At 40.0% G+C, this 16,100-nt stretch overlaps 1 protein-coding gene across 1 annotated transcript in view; it reads right to left on the reverse strand.

Annotated features, from left to right (window-relative positions):
* ascc3 (activating signal cointegrator 1 complex subunit 3) overlaps window positions 1-16,100 on the reverse strand; it is a 168,847-nt gene that overhangs the window by 44,478 nt on the left and 108,269 nt on the right. The window contains exons 15-18 of the mRNA XM_042755765.1: window positions 3,855-4,046; window positions 3,550-3,774; window positions 491-610; window positions 138-302 (exon numbers count right to left, since the gene is read on the reverse strand). Coding sequence (XP_042611699.1) covers window positions 138-302; window positions 491-610; window positions 3,550-3,774; window positions 3,855-4,046 — 702 coding nt within the window. The remainder of the gene's footprint in view (window positions 1-137; window positions 303-490; window positions 611-3,549; window positions 3,775-3,854; window positions 4,047-16,100) is intronic.

Below are 16,100 nucleotides of genomic sequence, written 5' to 3' on the forward strand. Positions count from 1 at the left end.
TGCAAATGCTTTATCCTGACTGAAAATGTACTATACCAATAGGATTTTTGCAAAGTTTTCTTTGAGATCTAAATACTGCATGCAGCCAATGAACTGCAATCTACAAAACTACAGAGTATGTATGTAGCATCTCTCACCTCAATGGTGTTGTACTTTATGTAGAAGTGACTGGCTGTCCTGCCAAGGTCTGTGGATGCAAAATAACCAGTTCTCTCGTCGAAACGGATCATCCGTGCCTTATCCAGCTTCCTGCCGGACTCCACGACTAACTCCTTCCGGTACAGCTCCAACTGTGGATCCATCTAAATAACAGCACAACATTAACTACTATCAAAATGTTCCATAATTAATCATTAGACGTAATAAACTGTAACAAGAAAGGATAATATAAATAAAAACTGAAAATCATCTGAATAGTGACAGTCTGGCAAAACTGCTGTGAGATTTGATTATTGAGAATATGAACAACAGATAATGAGGGCATGAGCACCTGATAGGCCTTGTGACTGATCCCGTAAGCGAGTGGATTGGCTCTCATTCGCACATACAGGTACGTGTAACTCAGCCAGCGGACGGCTTCATCAACATTAGTGACCGACCCTAGAGCAATCTGCACAAAAAAAGCAGGCATTATATATCACAACACTCACATTAAACCAAATCCAAATGTTTTCTAGAGGTGGGGGTTATGTTTGGTATTGCTATCCATGTAAATGAGATCTTGAACACAATATGATAACTGATTTGACATGCATACACACAGAAATCCATGCTGAAAGGATCTTAAGCTTGCCTTCAGCTGATGTCTAATGTCACTGCGCCATCTATTGGGCAGAGTGATCATGAGTTTCTGTTGAAATGGCCTTGTAGACGCTGCCATCATGTGGCGGAGTGAAGAACAGCCCATTTCATGAATTAAGTTTTTCATGAGTTTTCATAAGTTAATTTAATTATTTTCAAAGTTTATTAATACAAAGATCATATCTAACAGTACTTTTTTTTTTAGACAAAAATAAAATTAAAGTTTGCAAACAAACTAAAGTGAAATGTTTAATACAAAGAGAAACAGCCTGACTGTAAGTTTAGTGTTAGAACAATTTGTGGTTCTACTGTAACTGATGAAAAGCAAAGTAAATCTGTTTGACAAAATCTGTTTTAGTGTTTTTTTTATTTATTTTTTTATTTGGTACTATTTGTGCTATTTTTTTTACATGACAACAATTCTTAATTTTCATTTAGTTTAAGATTTGTACCTAATATTTACATTGTATTTTATTTCAGCTTTATTGTCTATTATACTGAACAAAATTATAAATGCAACACTTGTTTTTGTCCCCATTTTTCATGAGCTGAACTCAAAGATCTAAGACTTTTTCTATGTACACAAAAGGCCTATTTCTCTCAAATATTGTTCACAAATCTGTCTAAATCTGTGTTAGTGAGCACTTCTCCTTTACCAAAATAATCCATCCACCTCACAGGTGTGGCATATCAAGATGCTGATTAGACAGCATGATTATAGCACAGGTGTGCCTTAGGCTGGCCACAATAAAAGGCCACTCTAAAATGTGCAGTTTTTATCACACAGCACAATGCCACAGATGTTGCAAGTTCTGAGGGAGCGTGCAGAGCTGTTGCCCGTGAATTGAATGTTCATTTCTCTACCATAAGCCATCTCCAAAGGCGTTTTAGAGGATTACGCAGTACATCTAACCGACCTCACAACTGCAGACCACGTGTAACCACACCAGCCCAGGACCTCCACATCCAGCATCTTCACCTCCAAGATCTTCTGAGACCAGTCACCCGGACGGCTGCTACAACAATCGGTTTGCATAACCAAAGAATTTCTGCACAAACTGTCAGAAACCGTCTCAGGGAAGCTCATCTGAATGCTCGTCTTCCTCAACGGGGTCTCGACCTGACTGCAGTTCGTTGTCGTAACCGACTTGAGTGGACAAATGTTCACATTCGATGGCATCTGGCACTTTGGAGAGGTGTTTTCTTCATGGATGAATCCCGGTTTTAACTGTACAGGGCAGATGGCAGACGTGAGGGTGAGCGGTTTGCTGATCTCAGCAGTATGGCTTAATTCAAGATCCAGGGGGCGTGGTTGGATCCCCATCTAAGGGGTGGAGATTGGTAGGTTTAGGGGTGGAGATGGGTAGGTTTAGGGGTGATGGTGGGTGGGTTTAGGGATCAGGGGGTGGAGACAGGTTTATATGTAAGGTGGGAGGAGTTGGATCTGGATCCAACCACGCCCCCTGGATCTTGTGTTCTGCAGTGAGGACCATCTCGATCTCAGTGTTGTGGACTGAGTGGCCCATGGTGACGGTGGGGTTATAGTATGGGCAGGCTTATGTTATGGATAATGAACACAGGTGCATTTTATTGTTGGCATTTTGAATGCACAGAGATACCGTGATGAGATCCTGAGGCCCATTGTTGTGCCATTCATCCACGACCATCACCTCATGTTGCAGCATGATAATGCACGACCCTATGTTGCAAGGATCTGTACACAGTTCCTGGAAGCTGAAAACATCCTCACTGAACATGTCACCCATTGAGCATGTTTGGGATGCTCTGGATCGGCGTATACGAAAGCCTGTTCCAGGTCCTGTCATTATCCAGCAACTTCACGCTGCCATTGAAGAGGAGTGGACCAACACTCCACAGGCCACAATCAACAACCTGATCAACTCTATGCAAAGGAGATGTGTTGCACTGCGTGAGGCAAATGGTGGTAACGCCAGGTACTGACTGGTTTTCGGACCCCCCCTGAACCCCCTAATACAGTAAAACTGCACATTTTAGAGTGGCTTTTTATTGTGGCCAGCCTAAGGCACACCTGTGCAATAATCATGCTGTCTAATCAGCATCTTGATATGCCACACCTGTGAGGTGGATGGATTATCTCAGTAAAGGAGAAGTGCTCACTAACACAGATTTAGACAGATTTGTGAACAATAGTTGAGAGAAATAGGCCTTTTGTGTACATAGAAAAAGTCTTAAATCTTACAGTTCATCTCATGAAAAATGGGGGCAAAAACAAAAGTGTTGCGTTTATAATTTTGTTCAGTGTATATATTTTCTTTTTAGGTTTGTTTTCACTTCAGTTTTGGTTAACATAGTTTTGTTGTGCTTTTGTCATTTTGATTTGTTTATTTAGCATTTTTAAGTTTTATTTATATTTTATTATATATATATATATATTTAGTTTATTTGGTTTACTGTAGTACTTCAGCTTCAACTGAATGCAGATGAGAAATGTTGCTTTGGTAAATAGCAATAGTTTCATTTTTAAATGGTTTTTGTTAATGATAATAATTGTCTTCTACAACTGATTTGTCATATAGAAGCATATACTAGGTATAATGGGATTCCAACTAATATGATTTTTTGCAAAATGTCGATGGTTAGTGTAGTAAAGAGTAGTGAATTTAAATAGTAAAAGACTGAACAGCAGATTTATGCCACAAGTCCTTATAGATTCATATGTGGCACAGTGTGTACAGTATCACAGTAGAGTTGTGTGTGCGGTTGTACCTCAGCGTTGAGGTTGTCGGCGAGACTCTGCTGGAACTGGCTCTCGATGGGGTTCTGCTGAGTCAGAAGTGTCAGGTAATGGCTCAGCTTGTCATGGGTTGTGATGATGGTTCCTTCACCGTACTTATCAAACTGTGGCCGCCCAGCCCGACCGAAGATCTGCATCACGTCCAGGATGCCCAGATCCACTAATGCACCACGCTTGGCATCATAGATATTAGTGCCCTGATTGTAGAGAAACAGGTACCATTTAGTGCCCACCCTAAAGATTCCATAAATAATAAATCAGAGTTTCATGCTCTGACCTTGATGATGACCGCATGAGCGGGTAAGTTAACACCCCAGGCCAGCGTGGCGGTGCACACCAGAACCTTCATGTATCCTCTGGAAAACATGTGCTCCACGAGTGTGCGGTCCTGCCGTAACATTCCGGCGTGATGAATACCAAAGCCGTCAGGAAATATCTCCCTCACCTGCTTGTTTCTGGAGCGCTGCACCTGTGGTACACATATCATCACACACACCGGTCTGGAATGAGTAGGATACATTGGGGGAAAGGCACATTTGATTTTCTTCACCTGTAAACTACTAGAAAGCACACAAACTCACTGCTGCACTTTTCTGAACATCAGGTTTACTATGCATATGTGGAGGATTCTTGATGCGATTGCAGGCAGAAATTCAAAATTGATTTCATGATGGAATTTTGGGCAGCAACTTGCCATTCAAAAGCCTCCTTTAAATATGGGTGTGTCCAAGCTATTTGAACGTGGGCCTGTTTGCGCAAATATCCCCAGTAAATCACACAATTTGTTCATTTGCATGAGAAAAAGCTCATCTGAAAGCTTTGGAAATAAGGCCTTAAAGTGATATATACTGCAACTAATCCATTGGTACAGAAGATTGAGTGCAGTGTCAAACCTGGGCTGTGTCTGAAATCATATACTCTTAAGTCGGAAACATTTTTTTTGAATATGTATTTACTTTGAAACTCTTAAAAAAAGTAAATTCTATATAGTGTGAATGTGTGTTGTATGAATGTAATCTGTGTACTACATCCAGACCATTAAAATGAAGTATTAGCAGATATTAGACACACAGACTGCTAATACTCTAATGACTGCTAATTGATATGTAGTCAGAATATAGTTAGTAGAATGTCTTAAGTGGACAATCAAAATAAAGTGTTACTCACTTCAGTTTCTCACCAGAAGCAGTAAATCACCTACTGTTTTATGAATACAGGTGCTGGTCATATAATTAGAATATCATCAAAAAGTTGATTTATTTCACTAATTCCATTCAAAAAGTGAAACTTGTATATTATATTTATTCATTACACACAGACTGATATATTTCAAATGTTTATTTCTTTTAATTTTGATGTTTATAACTGACAACTAAGGAAAATCCCAAATTCAGTATCTCAGAAAATTAGAATATTGTGAAAAGGTTCAATATTGAAGACCTGGTGCAACACTCTAATCAGTTAATTAACTCAAAACACCTGCAAAGCCTTTAAATGGTCTCTCAGTCTAGTTCTGTAGGCTACACAATCATGGGGAAGACTGCTGAATTGACAGTTGTCCAAAAGACGACCATTGACACCTTGCACAAGGAGGGCAAGACACAAAAGGTCATTGCAAAATAGGCTGGTTGTTCACAAAGCTCTGTGTCCAAGCCCTTAGAGAGGCGAAGGGAAGGAAACGATGTGATAGAAAAAAGTGTACAAGCAATAGGGATAACCGCACCCTGGAGAGGATTGTGAAACAAAACCCGTTCAAAAATGTGGGGGAGATTCACAAAGAGTGGACTGCAGCTGGAGTCAGTGCTTCAAGAACCACTACGCACAAAGACGTATGCAAGACATGGGCTTCAGCTGTCGTATTCCTTGTATTAAGCCACTCTTGAACAACAGACAGTGTCAGAAGCGTCTCGCTTCAAAAAGGACTGGACTGCTGCTGAGTGGTCCAAAGTTATGTGCTCTGATGAAAGTAAATTTTGCATTTCCTTTGGATATCAGGGTCCCAGAATCTGGAGGAAGAGAGGAGAGGCACACAATCCACATTGCTTGAGGTCCAGTGTAAGGTTTCCACAGTCAGTGATGGTTTGCGGTGCCATGTCATCTGCTGGTGTTGGTCCACTGTGTTTTCTGAGGTCCAAGGTCAACGCAGCCTTATACCAGGAAGTTTTAGAGCACTTCATGCTTCCTGCTGCTGACCAACTTTATGGAGATGCAGATTTCATTTTCCAACAGGACTTGGCACCTGCACACAGTGCCAAAGCTTCCAGTACCTGGTTTAAGGACCATGGTATCCCTGTTCTTAATTGGCCAGCAAACTCGCCTGACCTTAACCCCATAGAAAATCTATGGGGTATTGGGAAGATGAAGATGCGATATGCCAGACCCAAGAATGCAGAAGAGCTGAAGGCCACTATCAGAGCAACCTGGGCTCTCATAACACCTGAGCAGTGCCACAGACTGATCGACTCCATGCCACGTAATTCAGGCAAAAGGAGCCCCAACTAAGTATTGAGTGCTGTACATGCTCATACTTTTCATTTTCATACTTTTTAGTTGGCCAAGATTTCTAAAAATCCTTTCTTTATATTGGTCTTAAGTTATATTCTAATTTTCTGAGATACTGAATTTGGGATTTTCCTTAGTTGTGAGTTATAATCATCAAAATTAAAAGAAATAAACATTTGAAATATATCAGTCTGTGTGTAATGAATGAATATAATATACAAGTTTCACTTTTTGAATGGAAATAATGAAATAAATCAACTTTTTGATGATATTCTAATTATATGACCAGCACCTGTACTACTACTGGGCTCGCTGTGTAGTAGGGATGTGATTTCTGACATAAGGGAGAGGCAGGACTTCCTGTTTTCTCCACCATGTCAGACAGTGGGAGTGTTTTTTGCAATTCCATTTGGCAGAAATGACAAACCACTTTAAAACTAAAACCCATGTGTAAAATAAAAGCACGCAGAAAGATTTGGATCTCTCCAGCAGTGGCCGAGCTCGGAGCGCTGTGATTGAGATGTGTGTTGTGTTGACTGCCGATGAGGGTCGTGACCTGCGCCGGCAGTAACGTCCTCACCATCAGATGCTTTGATCTCACTCTGCCTGAGTCTAAATGGAGGTCAACAGCAACAAGGCCTCAGTGCTGCTGAGAACAGCCCATTACAGACACGTCTGTCCCTCTCCAACCCACACAGAATACCAACTACACCAAAATCTGCCTTACTGCAGTCTCTCCTCAATGCAAACACTGTGCTCTACTGCGGTACAGTGATGGTATCACATGATAATACCATGGTGCTTGGATATATACAGGTGTTCCTGTGGCTCAGTGGTAGAACATTGTGTTAGCAGTGCAAAAAGGTTGTGGGTTCGATTCCCAGGGGAACATATGTTAGGTAAAAAAAAAAATAATAAAATGTATACGCTGAATGCACTGTAAGTTGCTTTGGATAAAAGTGTCTGCTAAATGCATAAATGTAAATGTAAATATATGGTGCTGAATGATTACCATATCCATTCACCACAATATTAAGACTGTACCCAAAAATGGTATTAGGATAATTTTATTAATAATTTAGTTTTACTGACCTTATATTAGCATTCTAATTCATGTTAAGAGAAAATACAGAAAAACTCTCTCCAATAAAACTATGGACAAAAAAATCTTTTGGACAGCACTTTCGATTTATTGATCTGGTGATCAATATGGTGACTGACTGAATAGAAGTCCTTTATGACAGCTTTCACTTCATTTCCTCATCAAGCTGCTTCCATCTGTTATATTATGACAGGTGTAAAAATATCATTGTGTCTTATTGAGATAAACGTCTCATTGCTTTCTACTGATCATTACACTGCTTTAATGATTTGGCCCTTCATGAGAAATTCAGTTCCAAAAAAGCTCTTCTGCTATTTCTGTTCTTCTCTAGGTCAATTTGGGGCTCCAATCAGCTGGTCTCCGTGGATCTGTGGATCCTATCAGAGCTCTGTTTTAATGTGGCCTGTGGCACAGCAGCAGCATTTAGGGGACAAAGACAGGAGTAGCTGAACGTCATCTGCCAAGCCTTTTTACTGAATTCAAATGCAGGGCCCCATATGAAATCTAAAGTGCTAAATTACACATCTGATGTGAGATTCTAAGAAGCATTTTTGTCATTTTGTATCATTGCCATATTATGTCATATGCAATTTCATAACATCAGCTCGAGGTGAATTTGACATTGTCTGAACATGTGAGAGCTGCTTGCCCATGTAAAACTGCCAAAGCATCAGAATCAGATCAGAAAGGTCAGCTGAGTGATTTGGTTGCTAGGGTGTTCTGCATGGTTACTAAGGCATTGATACATGGCTATTAAATAGGTCTGGGTTAGTCTCAGCCTCAGACGTCATGCCCACGGACTGTTGGCTGAACGTCTGATGCATATACAGGTCCTTCTCAAAAAATTAGCATATTGTGAAAAAGTTCATTATTCTCCATAATGTAATGATAAAAATTAAACTTTCATATATTTTAGATTCATTGCACACTAACTGAAATATTTCTGGTCTTTGATTGTTTTAATACTGATGATTTTGGCATACAGCTCATGAAAACCCAAAATTCCTATCTCAAAAAATTAGCATATTTCATCCGACCAATAAAAGAAAAGTGTTTTTAATACAAAAAAAGTCAACCTTCAAATAATTATGTTCAGTTATGTACTCAATACTTGGTCGGGAATCCTTTTGCAGAAATGACTGCTTCAATGCGGCGTGGCATGGAGGCAATCAGCCTGTGGCACTGCTGAGGTGTTATGGAGGCCCAGGATGCTTCGATAGCGGCCTTAAGCTCATCCAGAGTGTTGGGTCTTGCGTCTCTCAACTTTCTCTTCACAATATCCCACAGATTCTCTATGGGGTTCAGGTCAGGAGAGTTGGCAGGCCAATTGAGCACAGTAATACCATGGTCAGTAAACCATTTACCAGTGGTTTTGGCACTGTGAGCAGGTGCCAGGTCGTGCTGAAAAACGAAATCTTCATCTCCATAAAGCTTTTCAGCAGATGGAAGCATGAAGTGCTCCAAAATCTCCTGATAGCTAGCTGCATTGACCCTGCCCTTGATAAAACACAGTGGACCAACACCAGCAGCTGACATGGCACCCCAGACCATCACTGACTGTGGGTACTTGACACTGGACTTCAGGCATTATGGCATTTCCTTCTCCCCAGTCTTCCTCCAGACTCTGGCACCTTGATTTCCGAATGACATGCAAAATTTGCTTTCATCCGAAAAAAAGTACTTTGGACCACTGAGCAACAGTCCAGTGCTGCTTCTCTGTAGCCCAGGTCAGGCGCTTCTGCCGCTGTTTCTGGTTCAAAAGCACACACCTGTGCACGGTGGCTCTGGATGTTTCTACTCCAGACTCAGTCCACTGCTTCCGCAGGTCCCCCAAGGTCTGGAATCGGTCCTTCTCCACAATCTTCCTCAGGATCCGGTCACCTCTTCTCGTTGTGCAGCGTTTTTTTTGCCACACTTTTTCCTTCCCACAGACTTCCCACTGAGGTGCCTTGATACAGCACTCTGGGAACAGCCTATTCATTCAGAAATTTCTTTCTGTGTCTTACCCTCTCGCTTGAGGGTGTCAATGATGGCCTTCTGGGTTAACCTCTTAACCATGATTGCGGTTTTGAGTAATGAACCAGGCTGGGAGTTTTTAAAAGCCTCAGGAATCTTTTGCAGGTGTTTAGAGTTAATTAGTTGATTCAGATGATTAGGTTAATAGCTAGAGAACCTTTAGGTTAATAGTTAGAGAACCTTTTCATGATATGCTAATTTTTTGAGATAGGAATTTTGGGTTTTCATGAGCTGTATGCCAAAATCATCAGTATTAAAACAATAAAAGACCTGAAATATTTCAGTTGGTGTGCAATGAATCTAAAATATATGAAAGTTTAATTTTTATCATTACATTATGGAAAATAATGAACTTTTTCACAATATGCTAATTTTTTGAGAAGGACCTGTAGCACACAGAAGTGGAAACACTTCAGGAGTGTCAAAGTCATCATCGGATTGGTTGAATTCTACAGGATTTCCGCGAGACGTGTGTGTCGCATTCTTTAATGTTCCGCCTGGAAACAAAGATACCAAGGCGCCAATCCCCCTCACGAAAGAAGAAAGCCGTAGTGTTTACAACTGTGATGACGAGCACTTATCAGGATCAACTAAATGCTGGATTTTCAAAAGTAGGTGAAATATTTAAAGTTTGCGGCATATAATCTTTAAAATATGTCAGTTTTACACACCGGTCTGTTATTGTGGTGACATTTCCACGCCTCGAAATGTGATGATTAACAAAAACTGTGATTGGTTGTTTGACATGTCGGTCAAACGGCCTCAAGGGCGGGCCTTGACCAATGAAAGCTGAAGGTCTGGCTACGCGAGACTAGGTCTGGGTTGACAATATGGATCTTCAGTTAAATGAACCGACATTAATTCGTAAATCCCAAGAATTGATCTTTTAGTCCACGGTCCAATAATTGCAATAAGCTTTGTGCTTTGTTACTTTTAATCGAAAACAAAGCCTCAGCCTTCAAATTCTGTCAACATTGTAACAAAATTAATTCAATACATTTGATGCTCATTAATGTGTGGAGAAGGATCGCTGTAGGCAGCACAGTTCAAACGGCTCGTGAAGTGATCATCTTTTACCAAATAAATATGAATGAGCAACAGAAGGTATGCTGAAAGAAACAGAACAACTTAATGAAATGTATCATGTCTCATTTAATCGCTCAATCAATGCAGAAAGATGTCAATTTAACACCAATCTGTCACATAACATTACATTTACAGGAAGCCATTCAATGGCCATAGCTCAACAGTGAAGTCGTGGCCTAACGGTTAGAGTGTTGGACTTGCAATCCAAGGGTTGTGAGTTCGAGTCTAGGGCCGGCAGGAATTGTAGGTGGGGGGAGTGAATGTACAGCGCTCTCTCCACCTTCAATACCATGACTGAGATGCCCTTGAGCAGGGCACCAAACCCCCAACTGCTCCCCGGGCGCTGCAGCATAAATGGCTGCCCACTACTCCGGGTGTGTGTTCACGGTGTGTGTGTGTTCACTGCTGTGTGTATGCACTTTGGATGGGTTAAAAGCAGAGCATGAATTCCGAGTATGGGTCACCATACTTGGCTGTATGTCACGTCACTTTCACTTTTACTTTCAGTTAGGCAGATAAATAACTAATTTTAATAAATATGAGCATTATATTTCTATTTAACCTATTATCTTCATTATTTAATGCATGTCTGAATAAATCAGTTATAAAAATAACTTATGACAGCCATGATTTAAATGTTTAGATTTTCAACAACAAACTGGAGTAGAAACAATTATATCATTAAAAAGTTTATATAAAGCTGCATTATGCCCAAATTAAATGGTTGTATATAACCGTTTATTTGAGGTTTGATTATGATATCATAAAATAAATAACAATTGCATTTGGAATTTAGGTTTTCTGTATAGTTTACTGCAATAGTTTTTCTCCTGTAGAAAAAACTGTAACCTGATAAATATCCAAAATAATCAATAAATCAAAATAAATCAAGAGCTTGTAAATCTGAATCAAATTGTGAAATCTGTGTCAATACCAAGTCCTATATTTAAGGTGAGCACAGTGTTTACTTGGAGATTGTCGTTTGGTTTCTAAGGTGCTGTAGATGGTTGCTAAGGAATTGCTAAGCAGCTGTTATTTATTTTGTTTTTGAGTGGTTGTTGGGGTACAAAAATATAAATTTTTAAGTGTGTCGGGTCAGATTTTCTGGGAAACTGCATGCTTACGTCAGTGGTTTTTGTGTGTTTACGTGTTCGGCTTGTGACTACAATTAGAGGGGGCAGTTGTGTAGAAGTTGAAATAATGAGCTGTCTAGTACTGATCATGGATCATTCCAACTGGTAACCTTTGAAGAATCACTTGTAGCCACACACACACACACACACACACACACACACACACACACACACACACACACACACACACACACACACACACACACACACACACACACACACACACACACACACACACACACTAACTTAAACTTGAAATCTTGCAGGTCTCTTCAAAAAACAACCTTGAAGGGACAAGCAAGTAGGGAAAGCAACAGAGCCTGCTCTAAAACAAGAATCAATATCAGCATGGCTTTCTAAAGGTGGCACCAGCTTCAGGATCTGAAGAGATTTAAGACTGACCCAGAGATGGCTTTTTTTCTTGTTAGACAAGTTAGCCATTTCAGAGGGTTGAAATTTAGAGCTTTGTAAAATACAAAACAATGTTCTTCTGCAAATAGCTTGCAATTTCGTGTTTAAATCACAGATGTTGGTTGAAAGTTTTGTTTTATCCATTGGTGTTGGTTTAGAGCAAGAAATACTGGCGTCTACTGTCCTGCAAAGTTCAGCTCACACCTGAAGCAACTAATAATTCAGGCTCACTTAAAAAGGTAGGTGTGTTTGATTAGGCTTGAAGCTAAACAATGCAGGACAGTCGATCGCCAGGAGCAGGGTTGGGCACCCCTGGTCCAGTAATAGTTCACCCCAAAATGACATAACCTCAAACTAACATACAGCATGTCATGGTTGTAGCATGTCACGTCCAAACTATTTTTGATATAGTCTTTGTATGCATGCATTGATCAATGTTTGATTTGACCCGAGAGGGAACGAAAGCTTAAATTTTGATCTGTTCATCTCTATTCCTATTATTTTGGTCCCAAAAGATTGGTATAGAGATAGAGGAAGAGACCTGGACAGAAAATCTAAGTCGAGTTCATTCCTCTTCTATTTGTGCTCATCACAGAGTGATACAATGTAAAGTTGTCCACAGAGCACATTGGTCTGAAAGCAGACTGGCCCGTATAAATCCTGCCATTTACACCGAATGACATTCTAGTCCTGCCACTTTTATACACGTTTTGGTCTTGCCCTGCCCTCTTCTCATTTTGGTTGTCTGTTCTCACTCCTCATTGGCCTGTTTGGTGTCCTGCCTGCTGATTATTTTCTACCCCGCTATTAATATATATATATATGAAATAGTATAAACATAGTAATTTCTTTCCTAAATAAATAAATAAATAAATAAAATTTACTTTAAAAAAATAAATAAGCAAGTTTATTAAATAGTGCATTATCTGATGATAAAATTAATGATTTTGTAAAACATTAACAAAATAACAATGCCAAAAAAAATTTAAAATAAAATAAGTTTTGAAAATAAACCATATGGACGAAGTTTAACCTAGATGAAGCTGTTAGGTTTCTCCCCGATGCCAGAAGACAATAATAAAATCATGGAACTGGATTTTACTTATATTTTTTTGCTCCTCAACCACGATAAGCCCCCAATGTAAGGCAACTCTGTTTTAGTTTCTCTAAACACATCACATATTTCCTAAACTCACCAGCAGCTGAAAAAGCATAATCTCAGAAAATTAGTAATCACAAGAAATGAAAAGGTAAAAAAAGAGAAATATCCAATGAAACACATGCAAGAGTGTGTTTGAGATGGTGCAGAGTGGCATACGTTCTCCAGGGCACCACGAGGCTCACATGAGGCTGTAATTGAAACGCTAAGGTTTGCTTTGAGGTGTCACAGAGTATTAATGCAGCGCTCTCTGTGCTTAAGTTAAAGTGAGGCTGGGGCAGACACTCATGTTTGGAGGTTGGATTCAGGATGGCAGTGCATCGGCTCTCTGATCAAGGCTGATTAAGGGTCGCTGAAGAGAGATTATTTCCCTGCACGCTAAGCAGAAGCCGGGGCTGCCTTCCACCGGCCGCGGCAGACAGAGCTGATTAGCCATTACTCTGCCTTAACACAAGCAGACAGTAGCCATACTGCACGGAGACAAGGCACATACCTCTGGGGTGATATAGATACTGAGACATGACGAGATCTGAAAGAGCAGCCTGTGGCCACAGCAACCACAATGACCTCTGCTTCTTAAATGAAACTCAGGAAAAAAAAAAAAAAAAAGAAAAAAAAAAAACACCTAATTGAGAAATCAACACAGGCTCATTGCTGATGCAAAGACATTATGAGTCTTAATGTGTCTACTTTGACAGGGACATTTACTGAGCATTTGACCTGACACTCAAATTCTTTCTATTCCACAATCTTTCATTCCCATTGACACGTGGTGATTTTCTTAGCTTTGGCAATGACCATTCCACCACTTCTGCTGCATCTCTGTATTCTAAGCCGACAAAATACTATATTTTGTAACAAATATTGTAACAAATCTCTTTTAGTTGGATTTCAATGCATAATGACAGAAAATTAAACACTAAGTACTTCTTTAAATGGACAACTTAAAGTAATTTACTGGGTAATGTTCACACTGGTAAAGTAATGATGGTAATAAAAAGAGATGCACAACTTTCTATTGTCTTAAAAATGCTGAAATTAGATCTACTAATTTTAAAGGAAAGGAAAGGAAAGGAAAGGAAAGGAAAGGAAAGGAAAGGAAAGGAAAGGAAAGGAAAGGAAAGGAAAAGTTGAAAGAGGTACAAAAAAAAGGACGAAGGAAAGTAAAGTAATGGAAATAGAAAGAGAAATGGAGAAAGAAAGGGAAATGAAAGAGGGAAGGAAATAAGAAAAGAAAAATGGGAAAAGAATACAGAGTAAATGTAAAGAGAAAAGAAAAAGGAAAAAAGTGGGAGGGGGAAATGAGAGTTGGTATTTAATAAATTTATATGTTTTATAAATTTTTTATTTTTAACATATTCCTATTAACTGTGGTCAAACTGATTAAAACCAAAGTGCATTCCCGCTGTTTCCTGGAAGTGCTCTACTTCCACATGCTTTCAAAGAGACTGCCTGAACGTTTGGTTGACTTAATTGTGCAGACAAGACAACAAAGCCTTTTTGTCCTGCACTGAATAACGCCATCCTCACAGGAGAGAGAAGTTAAAAATAGTTGAAAGCACAAACAAAAGAAATTAATGAGCTAAATCTTGCAGACCTGTCCCATGAGGCCAAGGGGGCTCAGAAGACAGAAAGAGAAACTCTCCCGTCTGAGAGAAGGCCTGCTGTCGTACTTAATGTTTCCTTCACAGAGAAGAAAAAAATAAATCTTCACAGCTCCCACCGATCTGTCCGTGCCAGATTCTACAGACTGCCATGGCAGCATTAGACTGCTTTAATCATCAGCACACACTTCTGTGATATGTCAGCGCCGTCTCTCTCTCTCTCTCTCTCTGCCGCTCATGTGGATTGCTGGTCCGAGCACTAGGTGTCTCCTTTCATCCACCGATGAGAGAGAGGAGGATCTGACGCAGGGACAGAAGACTGTAGGGGAGTCCACAGAAGCGTAACGGAGGGGCTACGGTCTGAAAGAGTGAAATCTAGTGCGTGACAGAGGTCATCAGATGGGTTTGAACTAAGTCATGCTTTTTTAACGCAAGACAGATCAGTGAGGAAGACCCCAAAACAGAGTAGCTGTCATTTAGAATAAGATAAATCTATATTTTTGACATTATAAATGCACAATTATATTAGTTGCATTTAATTATTTTCATCTGTTATTGTTTTTACTGCTGTCTGCGACCCATCAGTTGACTGCAATAAAACACATGCGTTTTTGAGGGTACAGGATCGCATCCGCAGTAAAGCACATCACTCATCATGATGACGCTGGTTACGTTGGTATGTCTTGTGCCACCTACATAAACATAATAGTTGGGAAAACATAACATCAGGAGCTGTCTCCTGAGGACTGTAACGTGGCCTTCCTGATGGGCTGGCGTGTGAATGGGATATGAATAGTCAGAGGGCATGTGAAAGGATCTCTATCCATTAGATAGTGTTTTTGTTTTGTCGCGCCGGGGCATCACAGTATGGTAAGGGGCGTAACATTTCCGTCACACGCTTGAGGCATTCAGCCAATCACAATGCACTGGATAGCTGGCCAATCAGAGCACACCTTACTTTTCAGACTTATGAGCTTTGTTATAATCGACACGTTTCAGAAAAGCGGGGCATAGGGGAGCAACAATAATGTACATTATGTGGAAAATAATGTGTTTTTTTTTAACCTTAAACCGCATAAACACATTGCATTACATCAAATACACAAAATAATGTTTTCTAGCGACGTCATATGACCCCTTTAATGTCACACAAACATATACACAAGCAGTTAAGCGATACCTGCTCTTTACCAGTGAGTGTTTAGAGTCACAGGGTGAAGAAGTGCTTATAGAGGTTCTTATCTTAGTGAATGCAAGATATCTGAGCCTGACTGACAGCCTCTTCAAACGCACACATAAAACACTATGTATGCTCACCTCTGGACTTTTACAGAATTATAAACAATCCCACTATATATAACTGACCTTACAGATGATTTGTTTTCCCCCCTCCATATTCATATGTGAGAGTAAGAGAGCATTCATATTAATCAGAGGTGATTTTTCTAAGTAAATAAGCTGTGCGTTATCAGAAGGTGAATATTGAGAGCTCTCTCTCTCTGTCTTGTGT

Source organism: Cyprinus carpio, unplaced genomic scaffold, assembly GCF_018340385.1.
Source record: "Cyprinus carpio isolate SPL01 unplaced genomic scaffold, ASM1834038v1 S000006746, whole genome shotgun sequence".
Taxonomy (NCBI): domain Eukaryota; kingdom Metazoa; phylum Chordata; class Actinopteri; order Cypriniformes; family Cyprinidae; genus Cyprinus; species Cyprinus carpio.